At 51.5% G+C, this 21,396-nt stretch overlaps 1 protein-coding gene across 1 annotated transcript in view; it reads right to left on the bottom strand.

The window, feature by feature from the left end:
- Positions 1 to 21,396, bottom strand: part of NPR2 (natriuretic peptide receptor 2) — a 571,736-nt gene that overhangs the window by 127,992 nt on the left and 422,348 nt on the right. Inside the window, exons 14-15 of the mRNA XM_085627733.1 lie at positions 16,294 to 16,449; positions 9,252 to 9,420 (exon numbers count right to left, since the gene is read on the bottom strand). Of these exons, the coding sequence (XP_085483859.1) occupies positions 9,252 to 9,420; positions 16,294 to 16,449 (325 nt within the window). The remainder of the gene's footprint in view (positions 1 to 9,251; positions 9,421 to 16,293; positions 16,450 to 21,396) is intronic.

Here is a 21,396-nt window from a genome sequence, read left to right as displayed (position 1 = left end):
CGGCTGCCTGCAGTAGGCAAGGCTTTGAATGGAGCTGCCCATGGTAGGCTGCGTGATTCTTGAAGTCTGCGGCTGCCTGCAGTAGGCATGGCTCTGAATGGAGCTGCCCATGGTAGGCTGTGTGATTTTTGAGGTCTGCGGCTGCCTGCAGTAGGCATGGCTCTGAATGGAGCTGCCCATGGTAGGCTGTGTGATTCTTGAAGTCTGCGGCTGCCTGCAGTAGGCATGGCTCTGAATGGAGCTGCCCATGGTAGGCTGTGTGATTCTTGAGGTCTGCGGCTGCCTGCAGTAGGCATGGCTCTGAATGGAGCTGCCCATGGTAGGCTGTGTGATTCTTGAAGTCTGTGGCTGCCTGCAGTAGGCATTGCTCTGAATGGAGCTGCCCATGGTAGGCTGTGTGATTCTTGAAGTCTGTGGCTGCCTGCAGTAAGGCTTGGCTCTGACGGGAGCTGCCCATGGTAGGCTGTGTGATTCTTGAAGTCTGTGGCTGCCTGCAGTAGGCATGGCTCTGAATGGAGCTGCCCATGGTAGACTGTGTAATTCTTGAAATCTGTGGCTGCCTGCAGTAGGCTTGGCTCTGAATGGAGCTGCCCATGGTAGGCTGTGTGATTCTTGAAGTCTGTGGCTGCCTGCAGTAGGCATGGCTCTGAATGGAGCTACCCATGGTAGGCTGTGTGATTCTTGAAGTCTGTGGCTGCCTGCAGTAGGCATGGCTCTGAATGGAGCTGCCCATGGTAGACTGTGTGATTCTTGAAGTCTGTGGCTGCCTGCAGTAGGCTTGGCTCTGAATGCAGCTGCCCATGGTAGGCTGTGTGATTCTTGAAGTCTGTGGCTGCCTGCAGTAGGCATGGCTCTGAATGGAGATGCCCATGGTAGGCTGTGTGATTCTTGAGGTCTGCGGCTGCCTGCAGTAGGCATGGCTCTGAATGGAGCTGCCCATGGTAGGCTGCGTGATTCTTGAAGTCTGTGGCTGCCTGCAGTAGGCATGGCTCTGAATGGAGCTGCCCATGGTAGGCTGTGTGATTCTTGAAGTCTGTGGCTGCCTGCAGTAAGGCTTGGCTCTGAATGGAGCTGCCCATGGTAGACTGTGTAATTCTTGAAGTCTGTGGCTGCCTGCCGTAGGCTTGGCTCTGAATGGAGCTGCCCATGGTAGGCTGTGTGATTCTTGAAGTCTGTGGCTGCCTGCAGTAGGCATGGCTCTGAATGGAGCTGCCCATGGTAGGCTGTGTGATTCTTGAGGTCTGCGGCTGCCTGTAGTAGGCATGGCTCTGAATGGAGCTGCCCATGGTAGGCTGCGTGATTCTTGAAGTCTGTGGCTGCCTGCAGTAGGCATGGCTCTGAATGGAGCTGCCCATGGTAGGCTGTGTGATTCTTGAAGTCTGTGGCTGCCTGCAGTAAGGCTTGGCTCTGAATGGAGCTGCCCATGGTAGGCTGTGTGATTCTTGAAGTCTGTGGCTGCCTGCAGTAAGGCTTGGCTCTGAATGGAGCTGCCCATGGTAGGCTGTGTGATTCTTGAAGTCTGTGGCTGCCTGCAGTAGGCGTGGCTCTGAATGGAGCTGCCCATGGTAGGCTGCGTGATTCTTGAAGTCTGTGGCTGCCTGCAGTAGGCGTGGCTCTGAATGGAGCTGCCCATGGTAGGCTGCGTGATTCTTGAAGTCTGTGGTTGCCTGCAGTAGGCGTGGCTCTGAATGGAGCTGCCCATGGTAGGCTGCGTGATTCTTGAAGTATGTGGCTGCCTGCAGTAGGCATGGCTCTGAATGGAGCTGCCCATGGTAGACTGCGTAATTCTTGAAGTCTGTGGCTGCCTGCAGTAGGCTTGGCTCTGAATGGAGCTGCCCATGGTAGGCTGCGTGATTCTTGAAGTCTGTGGCTGCCTGCAGTAGGCATGGCTCTGAATGGAGCTGCCCATGGTAGGCTGTGTGATTCTTGAGGTCTGCGGCTGCCTGCAGTAGGCATGGCTCTGAATGGAGCTGCCCATGGTAGGCTGCGTGATTCTTGAAGTCTGCGGCTGCCTGCAGTAGGCATGGCTCTGAATGGAGCTGCCCATGGTAGGCTGCGTGATTCTTGAAGTCTGCGGCTGCCTGCAGTAGGCATGGCTTTGAATGGAGCTGCCCATGGTAGGCTGCGTGATTCTTGAAGTCTGCGGCTGCCTGCAGTAGGCATGGCTTTGAATGGAGCTGCCCATGGTAGGCTGCGTGATTCTTGAAGTCTGCGGCTGCCTGCAGTAGGCATGGCTTTGAATGGAGCTGCCCATGGTAGGCTGCGTGATTCTTGAAGTCTGCGGCTGCCTGCAGTAGGCAAGGCTTTGAATGGAGCTGCCCATGGTAGGCTGCGTGATTCTTGAAGTCTGTGGCTGCCTGCAGTAGGCATGGCTCTGAATGGAGTTGCCCATGGTAGGCTGTGTGATTTTTGAGGTCTGCGGCTGCCTGCAGTAGGCATGGCTCTGAATGGAGCTGCCCATGGTAGGCTGTGTGATTCTTGAAGTCTGCGGCTGCCTGCAGTAGGCATGGCTCTGAATGGAGCTGCCCATGGTAGGCTGTGTGATTCTTGAAGTCTGCGGCTGCCTGCAGTAGGCATTGCTCTGAATGGAGCTGCCCATGGTAGGCTGTGTGATTTTTGAGGTCTGCGGCTGCCTGCAGTAGGCATGGCTCTGAATGGAGCTGCCCATGGTAGGCTGTGTGATTCTTGAAGTCTGTGGCTGCCTGCAGTAGGCATTGCTCTGAATGGAGCTGCCCATGGTAGGCTGTGTGATTCTTGAAGTCTGTGGCTGCCTGCAGTAAGGCTTGGCTCTGAATGGAGCTGCCCATGGTAGGCTGTGTGATTCTTGAAGTCTGTGGCTGCCTGCAGTAGGCATGGCCCTGAATGGAGCTGCCCATGGTAGACTGTGTAATTCTTGAAATCTGTGGCTGCCTGCAGTAGGCTTGACTCTGAATGGAGCTGCCCATGGTAGGCTGTGTGATTCTTGAAGTCTGTGGCTGCCTGCAGTAGGCATGGCTCTGAATGAAGCTGCCCATGGTAGGCTGTGTGATTCTTGAGGTCTGCGGCTGCCTGCAGTAGGCATGGCTCTGAATGGAGCTGCCCATGGTAGGCTGCGTGATTCTTGAAGTCTTTGGCTGCCTGCAGTAGGCATGGCTCTGAATGGAGCTGCCCATGGTAGGCTGCGTGATTCTTGAAGTCTGTGGCTGCCTGCAGTAAGGCTTGGCTCTGAATGGAGCTGCCCATGGTAGACTGTGTGATTCTTGAAGTCTGTGGCTGCCTGCAGTAAGGCTTGGCTCTGAATGGAGCTGCCCATGGTAGGCTGTGTGATTCTTGAAGTCTGCGGCTGCCTGCAGTAGGCATTGCTCTGAATGGAGCTGCCCATGGTAGGCTGCATGATTCTTGAAGTCTGTGGCTGCCTGCAGTAGGCATGGCTCTGAATGGATCTGCCCATGGTAGGCTGCGTGATTCTTGAAGTCTGTGGCTGCCTGTAGTGGGCATGGCTCGGAATGGAGCTGCCCATGGTAGGCTGAGTGATTCTTGAGGTCTGTGGCTGCCTGCAGTAGGCATGGCTCTGAATGGAGCTGCCCATGGTAGGCTGCGTGATTCTTGAAGTCTGTGGCTGCCTGTAGTAGGCTTGGCTCTGAATGGAGCTGCCCATGGTAGGCTGTGTGATTCTTGAGGTCTGCGGCTGCCTGCAGTAGGCATGGCTCTGAATGGAGCTGCCCATGGTAGGCTGTGTGATTCTTGAAGTCTGCGGCTGCCTGCAGTAGGCATTGCTCTGAATGGAGCTGCCCATGGTAGGCTGTGTGAATTTTGAGGTCTGCGGCTGCCTGCAGTAGGCATGGCTCTGAATGGAGCTGCCCATGGTAGGCTGTGTGATTCTTGAAGTCTGTGGCTGCCTGCAGTAGGCATTGCTCTGAATGGAGCTGCCCATGGTAGGCTGTGTGATTCTTGAAGTCTGTGGCTGCCTGCAGTAAGGCTTGGCTCTGAATGGAGCTGCCCATGGTAGGCTGTGTGATTCTTGAAGTCTGTGGCTGCCTGCAGTAGGCATGGCTCTGAATGGAGCTGCCCATGGTAGACTGTGTAATTCTTGAAATCTGTGGCTGCCTGCAGTAGGCTTGGCTCTGAATGGAGCTGCCCATGGTAGGCTGTGTGATTCTTGAAGTCTGTGGCTGCCTGCAGTAGGCATGGCTCTGAATGAAGCTGCCCATGGTAGGCTGTGTGATTCTTGAGGTCTGCGGCTGCCTGCAGTAGGCATGGCTCTGAATGGAGCTGCCCATGGTAGGCTGCGTGATTCTTGAAGTCTGTGGCTGCCTGCAGTAGGCATGGCTCTGAATGGAGCTGCCCATGGTAGGCTGCGTGATTCTTGAAGTCTGTGGCTGCCTGCAGTAAGGCTTGGCTCTGAATGGAGCTGCCCATGGTAGACTGTGTGATTCTTGAAGTCTGTGGCTGCCTGCAGTAAGGCTTGGCTCTGAATGGAGCTGCCCATGGTAGACTGTGTAATTCTTGAAGTCTGTGGCTGCCTGCAGTAGGCTTGGCTCTGAATGGAGCTGCCCATGGTAGGCTGTGTGATTCGTGAAGTCTGTGGCTGCCTGCAGTAGGCATGGCTCTGAATGGAGCTGCCCATGGTAGGCTGTGTGATTCTTGAGGTCTGCGGCTGCCTGCAGTAGGCATGGCTCTGAATGGAGCTGCCCATGGTAGGCTGTGTGATTCTTGAAGTCTGTGGCTGCCTGCTATAAGGCTTGGCTCTGAATGGAGCTGCCCATGGTAGGCTGTGTGATTCTTGAAGTCTGTGGCTGCCTGCAGTAGGCATGGCTCTGAATGGAGCTGCCCATGGTAGGCTGTGTGATTCTTGAAGTCTGTGGCTGCCTGCTATAAGGCTTGGCTCTGAATGGAGCTGCCCATGGTAGGCTGTGTGATTCTTGAAGTCTGTGGCTGCCTGCAGTAGGCTTGGCTCTGAATGGAGCTGCCCATGGTAGGCTGTGTGATTCTTGAAGTCTGTGGCTGCCTGCAGTAGGCATGGCTCTGAATGGAACTTCCCATGGTAGGCTGCGTGATTCTTGAAGTCTGTGGCTGCCTGCAGTAGGCGTGGCTCTGAATGGAGCTGCCCATGGTAGGCTGTGTGATTCTTGAAGTCTGTGGTTGCCTGCAGTAGGCGTGGCTCTGAATGGAGCTGCCCATGGTAGGCTGTGTGATTCTTGAAGTCTGTGGCTGCCTGCAGTAGGCATGGCTCTGAATGGAGCTGCCCATGGTAGACTGTGTAATTCTTGAAGTCTGTGGCTGCCTGCAGTAGGCTTGGCTCTGAATGGAGCTGCCCATGGTAGGCTGTGTGATTCTTGAAGTCGGTGGCTGCCTGCAGTAGGCATGGCTCTGAATGGAGCTGCCCATGGTAGGCTGTGTGATTCTTGAGGTCTGCGGCTGCCTGCAGTAGGCTTGGCTCTGAATGGAGCTGCCCATGTTAGGCTGTGTGATTCTTGAAGTCGGTGGCTGCCTGCAGTAGGCATGGCTCTGAATGGAGCTGCCCATGGTAGGCTGTGTGATTCTTGAGGTCTGTGGCTGCCTGCAGTAGGCATGGCTCTGAATGGAGCTGCCCATGGTAGGCTGTGTGATTCTTGAAGTCTGTGGCTGCCTGCAGTAGGCATGGCTCTGAATGGAGCTGCCCATGGTAGGCTGTGTGATTCTTGAGGTCTGTGGCTGCCTGCAGTAGGCATGGCTCTGAATGGAGCTGCCCATGGTAGGCTGTGTGATTCTTGAAGTCTGTGGCTGCCTGCAGTAGGCATGGCTCTGAATGGAGCTGCCCATGGTAGGCTGTGTGATTCTTGAGGTCTGCGGCTGCCTGCAGTAGGCATGGCTCTGAATGGAGCTGCCCATGGTAGGCTGTGTGATTCTTGAAGTCTGTGGCTGCCTGCTATAAGGCTTGGCTCTGAATGGAGCTGCCCATGGTAGGCTGTGTGATTCTTGAAGTCTGTGGCTGCCTGCAGTAGGCATGGCTCTGAATGGAGCTGCCCATGGTAGGCTGTGTGATTCTTGAAGTCTGTGGCTGCCTGCTATAAGGCTTGGCTCTGAATGGAGCTGCCCATGGTAGGCTGTGTGATTCTTGAAGTCTGTGGCTGCCTGCAGTAGGCTTGGCTCTGAATGGAGCTGCCCATGGTAGGCTGTGTGATTCTTGAAGTCTGTGGCTGCCTGCAGTAGGCATGGCTCTGAATGGAACTTCCCATGGTAGGCTGCGTGATTCTTGAAGTCTGTGGCTGCCTGCAGTAGGCGTGGCTCTGAATGGAGCTGCCCATGGTAGGCTGTGTGATTCTTGAAGTCTGTGGTTGCCTGCAGTAGGCGTGGCTCTGAATGGAGCTGCCCATGGTAGGCTGTGTGATTCTTGAAGTCTGTGGCTGCCTGCAGTAGGCATGGCTCTGAATGGAGCTGCCCATGGTAGACTGTGTAATTCTTGAAGTCTGTGGCTGCCTGCAGTAGGCTTGGCTCTGAATGGAGCTGCCCATGGTAGGCTGTGTGATTCTTGAAGTCGGTGGCTGCCTGCAGTAGGCATGGCTCTGAATGGAGCTGCCCATGGTAGGCTGTGTGATTCTTGAGGTCTGCGGCTGCCTGCAGTAGGCTTGGCTCTGAATGGAGCTGCCCATGTTAGGCTGTGTGATTCTTGAAGTCGGTGGCTGCCTGCAGTAGGCATGGCTCTGAATGGAGCTGCCCATGGTAGGCTGTGTGATTCTTGAGGTCTGTGGCTGCCTGCAGTAGGCATGGCTCTGAATGGAGCTGCCCATGGTAGGCTGTGTGATTCTTGAAGTCTGTGGCTGCCTGCAGTAGGCATGGCTCTGAATGGAGCTGCCCATGGTAGGCTGTGTGATTCTTGAGGTCTGTGGCTGCCTGCAGTAGGCATGGCTCTGAATGGAGCTGCCCATGGTAGGCTGTGTGATTCTTGAAGTCTGTGGCTGCCTGCAGTAGGCATGGCTCTGAATGGAGCTGCCCATGGTAGGCTGTGTGATTCTTGAGGTCTGTGGCTGCCTGCAGTAGGCATGGCTCTGAATGGAGCTGCCCATGGTAGGCTGTGTGATTCTTGAAGTCTGTGGCTGCCTGCAGTAGGCTTGGCTCTGAATGGAGCTGCCCATGGTAGGCTGTGTGATTCTTGAAGTCTGTGGCTGCCTGCAGTAGGCGTGGCTCTGAATGGAACTTCCCATGGTAGGCTGCGTGATTCTTGAAGTCTGTGGCTGCCTGCAGTAGGCGTGGCTCTGAATGGAGCTGCCCATGGTAGGCTGTGTGATTCTTGAAGTCTGTGGTTGCCTGCAGTAGGCGTGGCTCTGAATGGAGCTGCCCATGGTAGGCTGTGTGATTCTTGAAGTCTGTGGCTGCCTGCAGTAGGCATGGCTCTGAATGGAGCTGCCCATGGTAGACTGTGTAATTCTTGAAGTCTGTGGCTGCCTGCAGTAGGCTTGGCTCTGAATGGAGCTGCCCATGGTAGGCTGTGTGATTCTTGAAGTCTGTGGCTGCCTGCAGTAGGCATGGCTTTGAATGGAGCTGCCCATGGTAGGCTGCGTGATTCTTGAAGTCTGTGGCTGCCTGCAGTAAGGCTTGGCTCTGAATGGAGCTGCCCATGGTAGGCTGTGTGATTCTTGAGGTCTGTGGCTGCCTGCAGTAGGCATGGCTCTGAATGGAGCTGCCCATGGTAGACTGTGTAATTCTTGAAGTCTGTGGCTGCCTGCAGTAGGCTTGGCTCTGAATGGAGCTGCCCATGGTAGGCTGTGTGATTCTTGAAGTCTGTGGCTGCCTGCTATAAGGCTTGGCTCTGAATGGAGCTGCCCATGGTAGGCTGCGTGATTCTTGAAGTCTGTGGCTGCCTGTAGTAGGCATGGCTCTGAATGGAGCTGCCCATGGTAGGCTGCGTGATTCTTGAAGTCTGTGGCTGCCTGTAGTAGGCATGGCTCTGAATGGAGCTGCCCATGGTAGGCTGCGTGATTCTTGAAGTCTGTGGCTGCCTGCAGTAGGCTTGGCTCTGAATGCAGCTGCCCATGGTAGGCTGTGTGATTCTTGAAGTCTGTGGCTGCCTGCAGTAGGCATGGCTCTGAATGGAGCTGCCCATGGTAGGCTGCGTGATTCTTGAAGTCTGCGGCTGCCTGCAGTAGGCAAGGCTTTGAATGGAGCTGCCCATGGTAGGCTGCGTGATTCTTGAAGTCGGTGGCTGCCTGCAGTAGGCATGGCTCTGAATGGAGCTGCCCATGGTAGGCTGTGTGATTCTTGAGGTCTGCGGCTGCCTGCAGTAGGCTTGGCTCTGAATGGAGCTGCCCATGTTAGGCTGTGTGATTCTTGAAGTCGGTGGCTGCCTGCAGTAGGCATGGCTCTGAATGGAGCTGCCCATGGTAGGCTGTGTGATTCTTGAGGTCTGTGGCTGCCTGCAGTAGGCATGGCTCTGAATGGAGCTGCCCATGGTAGGCTGTGTGATTCTTGAAGTCTGTGGCTGCCTGCAGTAGGCATGGCTCTGAATGGAGCTGCCCATGGTAGGCTGTGTGATTCTTGAGGTCTGTGGCTGCCTGCAGTAGGCTTGGCTCTGAATGGAGCTGCCCATGTTAGGCTGTGTGATTCTTGAAGTCGGTGGCTGCCTGCAGTAGGCATGGCTCTGAATGGAGCTGCGAATGGTAGGCTGTGTGATTCTTGAAGTCTGCGGCTGCCTGCAGTAGGCTTGGCTCTGAATGGAGCTGCCCATGGTAGGCTGTGTGATTCTTGAAGTCTGCGGCTGCCTGCAGTAGGCATGGCTCTGAATGGAGCTGCCCATGTTAGGCTGTGTGATTCTTGAAGTCTGTGGCTGCCTGTAGTAGGCATGGCTCTGAATGGAGCTGCCCATGGTAGGATGTGTGATACCTGAAGGCTCTGTCTAATTATAGAAAAGCAGGACTTTGGCTACAGCTACAGTATGCTGCCTTTGTGATAGTCCCACCTGTGTTGAAGCAACACTCAGTCATGACTGTTTTTGGTAGGCTTTGTGGTGCTCCCCACCTCTGGCTGCTTGAACAAAGGGAAGACAAAAGCTACTCCTGTCCTTGGTACCCTGTGTGGTGCTACCTGGATGTGGCAACATCATGAGAGGCAGCACCTTGGCACAGTTTCACATGGCAGGCTGAGTGGTGCTGCCAGCCTGAGGCACATGCAGTACACAAGCTATGCCAGACTGTGGTAGGCGATGAGGGGCTTCCAAGCTCTATCTGCTTGGGAAAGGCAGTATGCTGCAGTAGCATTCACGAACCTCATGGCCACGGCCGGCTCATATTACTCACTTGTTGAATTTGCGGATATACATCTTGATCTGGCTGAATTCTGGACGGTCCATCGGGTCCTCGGCCCAACATCGGTCCATCAGGATGGCCAGCTCCTCGCTGTGGAGCCCAGTGTCGATAGACGGGCGAAAGTACGGCTTCTGTCCATTCCGCACCTTCTGTACAATCTCTAAGGAGAAGGAGAGGGCACCATAAGGCATGGAAGACACTTGGTGAAAGGTATCTGGAAAAATTCATGAGATCAGAGAGAATGAGGTGCAGAATGAACAATAAGGAACTGCATGGAATCAAGAGAAGGCAATGCAAGGCTGGAGAGGAGATAAAATGGTGGGGGCTGAGTAAAAGGGTAGTATTATGCTATTTTACACACCCCATAACTTGCTTACTGCAGCTTGGGAGAATTATCCATAAACATGAAGCAAATAATGAAAGCTCTGCTCTGGTATTTGAAAACAGCACATTTCTAAAAAAACTTTGGAATGATCCCATAGTGATGGAACTGATCTCACCATTCTGTAAGCAGATATGAACCTCAACTCCCCTGTGTAAAGGCTGGTGAGGCCCTATGTTGGCTCACAGTGTATCAACTCCTTGGCTCAACTTTACTGAATGTCACTGTCAGGGAATATTAATTATAAACAAAAGGTTGTGAGTATACAGTTATTTGGGTGTTTAGGTCCTGAAGAAATCGCAGAATCCTTCTGGACCAATTTAGTGTTGAAACATGTTGAACCCTGTGATGGTATGATGTATATGTACTAATTTTGAATTCGTGCAATAATATGGTTTATTGGACATTCGTTCATATGTACATACATATAAATTGAGTCTATAAAAATAAACAACTGATTCAATTACAATTACAGATCAAGTGACAGCAACAGTACAGATGCTCTTTTAGCTGCAGGGAAAATCCAAATGTATTCGGCAGTGTGTGAACATCTGATAGTTTTAGATTTCATGGGCTGAGACAAGAGAGACTATTTAAGCAGCAGGTGTATTAGTATATCCTTGGTAAGCCTCCTGCAGCTGCAAAGGCACTGCTTGCCGCTTGGCTCCCTGTTTCTTTTGATTCTGCTGTAAAGCCCGACCAAGCAGCAGTTCTCACAGCGTCTTCTGGAATCAAAGTCTCAGACAGCGTTCAGGTCCTTGCTCGGGTCCTCAGTAGGTGACAATCAGCAAGTAGGATTTCAAGAATTATTTCCTTCTATGTTTCTCGTCACTGACAAGGGACCAAAGCTGCATCAATTGTTTTAATTCAGCCTTCCTTGTCGACAGTGGAGTAGGAAACAAATACTCACCAGTTACAGGCCCTCAACTGATGAGTAACTTAGCCAGTGCATTACAAACTGGGGATGCTCATAATGGACTGATCATTCCTAGCTCGTGCAATAGTTGTCTCAGATGGTTTTCATTCGTTTACAAAATAACATTATGGCCAAGGGATCCCCCAATGTATTTCAAACAATCAATCAGGGTTTTGTAGAGCCGACTACTCACCCGTAAAGGTCTCAAGGTGCTGTGGGGGGTCTGCTGTTCAGTCAAAGAGCCAGGTCTTGAAGTCCTTCCTGACTTGAGGCAGGGATGGTGATTGCCAGAGATGCAGCGGTAGGGAGTTCCAGATTCTTCCAGTGAGGTAGGCGAAGGATCTTCTTCCAGCGGTGGTCCTGCGGATCTGTGAGATGGTGGCCAGGGCCTGATGGGTGGAGCAGAGATGTCTGGTGGGGGTGCAAGGAGAGGTGGTGGTTGAGGTATGTGGGTCCGGCCTTGCGGAGGGCTTAGTAGGCATGTGTGAGGAGCTTGTAGGTGATCCTTTTGTTGACCGGGAGCCAGTGGAGGTCTCTCAGGTGGTCGGTGATGTGGCTGCAGTGAGGGATGTTCAGGATGAGTCTGGCAGAGGCATTTTGGATGTTTAGCAGCTTCTTTTGGAGTTTTTTAGGTGGTGCTGGTGTAGTGTGGATTGCGTAGGTGGGTCTGCGGCTGACGAGTGTTTGGGTGACTGTTTTCCTTATATCTTTGGGGTTCTACGTGAAGATCTTTCGATGCTGAAAGCGCCCAAGAGGTCCAGGATGATTACGTACGCTGTTTTGCCTTTGTCGTGGAGGATGCGGGTGTCATCTTTGGTGGAGAGGAGAGCAGTCATGTGCTGTGGTTGCTTCTGAATCCAGATTGGGAGAGGTCCAGGATGCTGTTAGACTTGATGAACTTGGAGAGCTGGGTGTTGATGGCTTTCTCAATGACTTTGGCAGAGAAGGGGAGCAGGGAGATGGGTCTGTAGTTCTTGAGATCCATCGGGTCGGCAGATGGTTTCTTCAGTAGGGGGTTGATCTCGGCGTCTTTCAAAGACAAGAGACCCAGCTCCAGGCACAAAGCTTCCATTATGGACCTTTTTACACGTGTTCAGTAAACGGGATTCTCTAGCCTTCTTCACACACTTCTGCTAGTATCCAGCTTATTCATTAGTCCTCACAATATACGTTTGTCTCCCTATGAAGCCTACACCCACAGCACAAAGGCGGCACCCCAGTGGCCCTACACCTCTAAACACCATAAGCTAGGAGAAAGTATAATCAATACTTCATCGCTAGGTCTCAGCTACAGACTGCTTTAACTGTCCTTCGGCCAGACCTATTATTTTCAATATACATAGAGTGGGCTTTCAGTCAGTGCTGTGTTTGTCTGAATCGTTTGGATTGGTTGGGACATATATTCTGAGTCAGGAGTCTTGATTCTGTGATGGGTGTTAACAGGGTGCACAGACGGACCAGTCCTGGCTTCCATTGGGGATGGTAACTACGCTGTTGAGTAAAGAAGAGGTTGACTTACCTGTGGTTCCAGGTATTTATTGGTAGTGAACATAACACTCCATCCACAGCTCAGGATTGGACGGCTTTGTTGATGAGGGCACAGTCCAAGGGCAGACAACCTGGTAGATAACACATTATGGGTGATGTGCCATGTGCATGTACTACTGGAGGTAACACGCGCCGCACAATCTGTACCCCAAGCTACACGCTCTGCACGTTCTGTACCCTATGCTACACGAGGTAACATGCTCCGGATGGTCTGTATGCTATGGTATGACATATAACATGCTCTGCAAAGTCTGTACCCATGCTACAGGAGGTAACATGCTCTGCACGATCTGTACCCCATGCTACAGGAGGTAACAAGCTCAGCAAAGTCTGTACACCGTACTACAGCAGAAAAAATGTACCCAGTGCTACAGGGGATAACACGCTCCGCCCAGGTTGTGCCCCGTGTTACAGGTGGTAACACGCTCTGCACAGTCTGTACCCCATGCTACAGGAGGTAATAAGCTCCGCACAGTCTGTACTACAGCACAAAAAATGTACCCAGTGCTACAGGAGATAATACGCTCCGCGCAGGTCTGTACCTCCTGCTACAGGAGGTAATTAGCCCTCCACTGGTCTGCACCACGTGCTACAGGAGGTAACACGCTCTGCGCAGTCTGTACCACCTTGTGCTAGAGAGGGTAACATGTTCTTCAGGGTCTGTACACTGTACTACAGCATAAACCAAGCTGTACCCCACGCTACAGGAGGTAACATGCTCTGCACGGTCTGTACCTCATGCTACGGGAGGTAACACGCTCTGCACAATCTGTACACCATACTGTAGCATAAAACATGCTTTGCAAGGTCTGTACACTCTGATACAGGAGGTGAAATGCTCTGCACAGTCTGTACCCCGTGCCACAGGAGGTAAAACGCTCTGCGCAGTCTGTACACCGTACTACAGCATAAAACAACCTTTGCACGGTCGGTACACCGTGCTACAGGAGGTAACATGCTCTGCACAGTGTATACCCTGTGCTACAGGAGGTAACACGCTCTGCACGGTCTGTACACGTACTATAGCATAAAACATGCTTTTCATGGTCTGTACACCGTGCTACAATTGGTGATTAGCACTGCACGGTCTGGACCCCATGCTACAGGAGTAACATGCTCTGCATGGTCTGTACCCCCATGCTACACGAGGTAACACGCTTTGCATGGTCTGACCCCTTTGATACAGGAGGTAACACGCTCTGCATGGTCTGACCTCGTTGACTCAGGAGATAAAATGCTCTGCATGGTCTGACCCCATTGATACAGGAGGTAACACACTCTGCACGGTCTGTATCCCGTGCTACAGGAGATAACATGCTCTGCACGGTCTGCACCCCGTGCTACAGGAGGTAACATGCTCCGCATGGTCTGTATACCATGCTACAGGAGGTAACATGCTCTGCACGGTCTGCATACCATGCTACAGGAGGTATCATGCTCGCACGGTCTGTACCTCCTGCTACAGGAGATAAAATGCTCCCCACGGTCTGTATACCATGCTAAAGGAGGTAACATGCTACAGGAGGTAACATGCTCCGCACGGTCTGTACTCTGTGCTACAGGAGATAGCATGCTCCGCACAGTCTGTATACCATGCTACAGGAGGTAACATGCTCCGCATGGTCTGTATAACATGCTACAGGAGGTAACATGCTCTGCATGGTCTGTATACCATGCTACAGGAGGTAACATGCTCCGCACGGTCTGTATACCATGCTACAGGAGATAACATGCTCCGCACAGTCTGTATACAATGCTACAGGAGGTAACATGCTCGCATGGTCTGTACCTCCTGCTACAGGAGGCATCATGCTCGCACGGTCTGTACCTCCTGCTACAGGAGGTAATTAGCACTCCACTGGTCTGCACCACGTGCTACAGGAGGTAACACGCTCTGCGCAGTCTGTACCACGTTGATACAGGAGGTAACACGCTCTGCACGGTTTGTACCACGTTGATACAGGAGGTAACACGCTCTGCACAGTCTGGATCCCGTTGATACAGAAGGTAACACGCACTGCACGGTCTGGACCCGGTTGATACAGAAAGTAACACGCTCTGCACAGTCTCGACCCCGTTGATACAGGAGGTAACCTGCTCTGCACGGTCTGGACCCCGTTTATACAGAAGGTAACATGCTCTGCACAGTCTGGACCCCGTTGATACAGAAGGTAACGCGCTCTGCACAGTCTGGACCCCGTTTATACAGAAGGTAACACGCTCTGCACAGTCTGGACCCCGTTGATACAGGAGTAACATGCTCTGCACGGTAAAGCACATGCTCTGGGCAGATAGAGGACCTGGCTGCCTTCTGCCAGCAGCCTCGCTCACTGGTTTCACCTGTGGGACCAGAGCTGGCCTTTGCGCAGATAGTGCCCGGGGGAGGGGGAGGGGACAACATTTAGAGCCCCTCTTATTCGTCCTCTTTAACCGCCTGTTTTGGAAAGATGTGAGGGTTAGGGGGAAGTTGAGGAGGGCAACAGAAAGAAAAACAGACTTCAAAACAGTGTTTGCTACACTTTTCTATAGAGCCAGGTAGAAGGGACACTGGCACAGGTTCCTCCTGCGCCCCTCTGAAGGACGGCGCCCTGGGCATGGGCCCCGCACACCCATGCTAAAAATCACTGAGGTGGGCGTTCAGTGTCAGCAACAGGCCATTGCCTTATGCCATGCAGGAAGGAAGGTGCCGGTGCCTGGTGGGGCCTGGGGCAGCGAAGGTCCCTTTGGGAACCTGGAGTGGGGAGACGTCCCTCAAGTGCTGGCGGCTGGATGGGTTGTTACGGCTGCCATACAAGACAGTACCCGTGGCGGTTACCAAGGCAATGTATACAAGCACTGTCACATACACGTGGCACACATTGCTAGTTTCAGTGGCCAGGCTACACACATGACCAGGTAGGGGTGTGAAAGACTTCCCTCTGCATACATTGTTTGAAACATGCGTGACAAAAACTCTTGCCGATGGAGGGTTTACAGTAAAACTCCCCCACAAATATCCACTTTTGCTTAGAGATTTGTTTAGATCAATTTTCCAAGCATTTCCGTCACATGTGAAGTTTTAGGAAGGTGACAATTGGCGATCTTTCTAAAAAACAAACTTTGCTGACTTCATCAATGTTTGCAGATGAATTTTAAATGCCTAGCCCGTGGATAGTCACGTGTTTTATGTAATGGAGGCGTGAACGCCTAACGTTTGTCTTCTCTCACTGCTGTTCCTGTAAACGGTCTGGCCGGAGACGGCTTCAGATTTCTCGCCAGCCTCATGTCAAACAAGAAGAATCATAAAGAAAATAAAAACACACATAGAAGGCCTATGGGAGACCCCTTTTAATCCATTGGCCTATTCAAGTGTCACTCGCATTTTGCTGCCGCCCATCACAGCAGGGGCAATGGGTCAGCCCACGTCAGCCATTGGCTGTCTTGCACTGTGGGAGGGAGCGGGCTGGAAACCAGATTGAACAGGTCCCAACACAATACTAAGAGCCTGGAATGGCGAACCAATATAAGAAGGCAAGCAATGACCGGAGAAGAGAGTCCCAACAGCAGCCACTACCAGGGATTGGAAAATGCAACTCATATGTACCTTGAACTAAGACAATGCCAGATGCACTTGAGTGACGTTTTATCTGCCTCCCTTCTCGAGACTGATATCATGGCTTCCCTAGCAGGGGGGGGGGGGGGTGGGGGGGGGGGTCAGAAACACTCACATCAGGTCAATAGCAGAGGAGTCGCACCATCTGTACAGGGCAGACCTAGAAGGCGTCTTTACCTTTCGGGCTGAGGTCCTGACCTAGATGGCATCTTTATCTTTCGGGATGAGGTCCTGACCTAGAAGGTGTCTTTACCTTTTGGGCTGAGGTCCTGATCTAGAAGGCGTCTTTACCTTTCGGGCTGAGGTCCTGACCTAGAAGGCGTCTTTACCTTTTGGGCTGAGGTCCTGACCTGAAAGGCATCTTTATCTTTCGGGATGAGGTCCTGACCTAGAAGGTGTCTTTACCTTTTGGGCTGAGGTCCTGATCTAGAAGGCGTCTTTACCTTTTGGGCTGAGGTCCTGACCTTGAAGGCGTCTTTACCTTTCGGGCTGAGGTCCTGACCTTGAAGGCGTCTTTACCTTTCGGGCTGAGGTCCTGACCTTGAAGGCGTCTTTACCTTTCGGGCTGAGGTCCTGACCTAGAAGGCGTCTTTACCTTTTGGGCTGAGGTCCATGCCATCAATGTAGAAGGGTCCATTGCGAAGGGCGATCTCCTGCAGGATGATGCCAAAGCTGTACACATCTCCCTTCTGGGTCCCTTGAGGGGGGGGCCTCCCCCGCCGCAGCAGTTCAGGCGCCGTCCACAATTTTTCTGTGACATGAAAGAAAGGAAAGAGGTGGGAGAGAGGACATATGCAGCATGGAATATAATTCAGCGCTCTGACCTGGCGGAAAAATCTATCAACAGGAGAATCTGCCAACAGAGGTCACCTGACCTGCACTAATCAAACCATTCAATCTCATGCTAGCTCCTAGAGGCAGCCCATCCATGGAGTCACCACTATAGTGTGTGAGGGAGAAGCAGGTATTACGTGTAACATTGTTCTCTATGCAGCCAGTGACCACCGAGTTGTCCATAGCCCTGTTACCCACATCCAGTGACTTAGCCACAGTAGCTAGCTACACATCCGCTGACCACTAAGGTACCCACAGCACAGTTCCCTGCATGCGCTTGACCACATCTCTGAGATAGTCTGCCTCTTACCCTTACCCCAGCAGACATCCTCTGCCCCCCCCTTGTAGGCTAATGACTCCTGCTGCCCTTGGAGTATCCGGCTGTGTCCCAGGTGCCAGACACCACAAGCAGCCCCTGCAGCGCACCTGTGGGTGGTCGCCATGTGCACCAGCAGCTCTGTGGCCATGGCCCCAATCCCTCCTTTGGTTTGGTGGGGGAGGTTTCTTTCCCACTACCCTATTCCTTCATTCTGGTTAACTGTCCAGCTGCATCCTGGACACCTCTTCGTGCTGACACTGGAGGGCTTAGGGTAAGGTGGGGTTGGTCCTGTTGACTTCACACAAACAGAACCTGAGCTCTAAGGTAAGAAGCTCACCTGAGACCCATGCTTCCCTCCTTGGTGGTATGACCTAATGCTCCTAAAAGACTGAAGAAAGCCCCTGTGGACCACGTCTCGTCATTCCTTCATGCTGTGACTGATTTAAAAGTGATACTCAGTTCACTGCACAACAGTCCCAAGATGGGGCAGGAAGTGAACGTTTACTGATCTGACATCTTCATTCATGCGGTAATCGGCTCCTCAAACCCCAAATAGCTTTGCCAATTACTTCTTCGCTCACACCCACCCATGTGCTTCCTTGAACTAGCCTGTTTCCTCCTGCCCCCTGTGGCCCTTGATTGTGGCAGAAGAGACGGAGGGCCTAATTTAGATCTTGGCGGGCAAGTTACTACGTCACAACGGTGACAGATATCCCGTCTGCCAAAACATAAATTCCATTATATCCTACGGGATTTATATTTCGGCAGATGGAATATCCGTCATCATTGTGACGGAGTGACCTGTGCGCCAAGGTCTAAGTTAGGCCCAGAGTCCGCAGTCAGGGTGCAAGCAACACGTTTCCACACTGCTAGAACAAGCTTAGCTATACAAGACCATGGAGACCCCTGCAGTGCCTCCCATCCTTGCTGGAACACCTACTTACATACTGAATGTAGGTTTTGTTCGACAACATGCGACCTCTGTTGCTTTGTTCCAGTGCAGCATGGAAGGTGCTAGGGTCAGAGCAGAGGGTGTCCTTGTACAGCAGGTGCCACGAGAGGGCGCTAGACAGGAATATGTCACCTGAGTAGCCTCGTTTCCAGAGATATTGTTGTGTTTCGATTTAGATGTCCGTATATAGGTTTTCCTAAAACATGTCCTTATATAGGCACAATTCACATTATCTTTATTTAGGCATAGAATCCCAGTCCTTATTTAGGCATTAGCCATGCTATCCAAAAACAGGCATGGTCACCTACATCCGTCCATCCCAACGTCACAACGAGTTCTTAGAAACCAGACCCTTAAGCCTTTGGGACTTTCCCTAGCTAGGATTATTGATTACTCCAAGAACTCATCTATTTTGCATGAACTACTATTCCTTAGGGGTTCATTCATGACGTCGTCCTCTGCCCGACATTACGCCAATGCTAACATTTCTAAGCACTTTCCAGGTATAAATATACCTTCTCTTCCCATGGAAAACCACGGCTCGGCTGCACAGCTCGATACGGCTCGCCATGGCAAGTTTGGAAGGAATTCGAGTCCCCGCCTGACGCACTCACCAGACACTGTAATCCCTGCTCGCAGAGAATCCAGCTTCCAGTGTTCTGACTCCCTTCGCGGGGTGTTAGAGTTTGAGACCCGGAAAGAGATTCCCACCGCTCTCATTCTAAGGTATGGAGCTGACAAGAACCTAGAGAGACTATTGGCAAACAAACTATAGCTTACCATACTATAGAATACAGCACCTACTTCTTACCTTGTACTACACTTAGGTTAGGTACACTGGGGTAGAACGATTTAAAAGCATCAGACGAGTATCCACTTTTTAGCCTATGTTATTTATGTATGTATATGATTATATGTCATAGCTAGAAGACAATACTAGCGCAGTATTATTTCCTCTTACTGCTTGCGCTGTACGTATTATATCTCGCATACTGTCTTGCGATTGTAACAGCTCATATCACTTACACAAGAAACAAGACTGTTCAATAAATCCTTTTTATTGAAATGCCCGTCTATCTATTTCTGTGTAACTCTGGAGAAAATAAGCATGCACGATTGACTGAGTGAAACTGTTATCTGTTGTTTACACGGTTCTGAGACACGTTCCGATTCTAAGGGAAACAAAGTTGTCATGTTTATGGGGTTGTCAGAAACTACTCACTTCTTGTTTATTCAAGGAGTTTCTAGTGGCCTCTGAGTTAGCTGGCACACACAAGTAATTAAGTTTAATGTACTCGATAGATATATGCCACAACTATAGTGTATATTATTCCAATGCGCAGAGCCTATAAGGGAAATAGGAAAATACACAACAATATGGCCAGACAGAATCCCCCAACTCATTGGTCATCTGGAGAAGAGCTCACTCGTGCCTGTGGATCCTCAAAAGAGCAACACACCATTGCGTAACTCAGGGATGCCCAACCTGGGGGTGTGAGATGACGTTTCAGGGGGTGCGACAAAGAGGGAAGTATGTGCTGTATGCATAACAGGAATCTGGTGCGACTTTTGTAGGACGTGACAACATTAATAAAACATTTCTTAGGGGTACGGGGAATAGAAAAGGTTGGGAGCCCCTGGCCTAACTCTTCCAATAGCACTATATGTAAGTCTCATGATTTCGTGGTGTCTTAGCAGAAGGCTGAAAAGTGAGCCCCTCCAATCCATGATGCGATTATCATACTGCTTTGATGATGCCCTGGCGCTGGAGAGCTTGCTTACTCCATGCCTAAGACGCAGTTCTATGGTGTGTATGGATGTGGTATTTCTAGAGCGTGAACCTCGCCTAAAGACAGCGGAGCGCTGTCCATGGTCAAAGACAAGCACAAAGTCAACAAGTGATAGGAAAGGCAGCAGAGATCCAATAGCGCAGCTGGACTATCACTGCAGTGTGATGTACGACTCTCTACAGAGGAGGCCCTACTTCCTTTCTAAATTAGAGCATCTTTGGGGTGGTCCTGATGGGGACGTGGCTGATCCAGGGAGCAGAGATGGAAAAGGCCTGCTGCCATGCTATTTATTCCTTTATTACATTTCTAATTCTGCAGTCTAATGGTGTCCAGGCTGCAGGGAGCTGACAACAACCAGAGAAGATGAGCTGGCAGGCAGGTAAAACTAGTTCCCTGACAGGTTTACGCCAATGACATCCAACCACAAGGAGCCAGAGCCCGGGGACCCTGAGAGGCTCACGGTGACAGTGCAAACACGGTGAGACCCTTCAGCCTCAGCACCATCTCTGCAGCTCTGCCCCAGAACCAGGGGTTTTTAGTGGTCGGAGAGTGTCGCCTGGTGCGGCTTGTAGGGGTAATGAAGTGAGCATAAGACTTGTCGGAGACTCTCACTGAGACCAGAGTTAGTGAGTGTGTGTGTCCCTGAGTCAGATAGTGAGTGAGGAAAACAACTAGTGGTGAAGTGAGCAGGAAGTGAGTGACTGATGGGGAAGTCACGAACAAGTTCCCAATTGCTAAAGGGGTTCGCCAGGGGTGTGTCCTTGCTCCGACCCTGTTCTCCCTCTTCAACAGGGTCGTGGAATATTACTCAAACCACCCCACAGATGCCCCCACCCTAGCAGGCTGGAAGATACCCCTGTTAATGTTTGCAGATGATACTCTGATATTATCTAAGACCCATAAAGGGCTGCAGGCAGCCCTTACCAGGTTCGAGGAGTTCTGCCGCAATCATGACCTTGAGGTAAATGTGGAGAAGACCAAGTTTATGGTCCTCCATAATCGCAAGGTCATTAAGGGAGCGTCTTCATGAATAATGTTCAGTTAGAGCAGACCGATGTTTTTACGTATCTGGGAATCACCCTAGAAAGGAAATTGAACTGGAAACCCCAGATTGATAAGTTGGTTCTCGAGCATGCCCAATTGACAGGAGTCCTTATGAAGGAGCAGAGACTCTCCCATACAAAACCAGTGGCTCCTGCCATAAAGATATATAAAACTAAAGTGAGTACCTCGGTACTATATGGGGCGGAGCTGTGGGGCTTTGAAGATTTAACACCTCTGGCTGCAGCCCAAAACAGGTTTGTGAGAGCCTTATTATGTCTTCCATCATCGACTCCACTGATGCCTCTTTATCTTGATTTGGGCTGTAACCAGATTAAGGGCATAGCCCGATTCAGACCTGTGGCTTATTGGAGAAGGTTATGGGTTACCCCCGAACGGTCTCTGTACGCCCAGGCTCTTCTTGAAACCAGGCGGGCTGACAGCTCCTGTACGATCTCCTGGTTGAGAAGGATAAAAGACACCCTGAGTGACATGGGGTTGAGCAGCTTACGGGAAAATCCCGCAGGTAACTCTTTTCCCTCAAAGAAAGAGTTTAAGATAGCCTATTGGAACATGGTTATGATGAAACTAGTCCTACCCTGACGAGGGATTTTCTGGAGCACAAACAAGAGTATTTGAATGAATGCTATTGGGATTTTATCACTGCACCAAAAGACAGGAAACTGTACCACCAGCTCAGAGTGGGTTCACTTCCAATCAAGTCTGTTCCATGCAAATGGCGCCCCCTGAATGAAGATACTT

This window comes from Triturus cristatus, chromosome 2_1 (genome assembly GCF_964204655.1).
Source record: "Triturus cristatus chromosome 2_1, aTriCri1.1, whole genome shotgun sequence".
NCBI classification, from domain to species: domain Eukaryota; kingdom Metazoa; phylum Chordata; class Amphibia; order Caudata; family Salamandridae; genus Triturus; species Triturus cristatus.
Note: the sequence above shows the minus strand (reverse complement) of the source record. Positions and strands in the feature narration are given on the sequence as shown.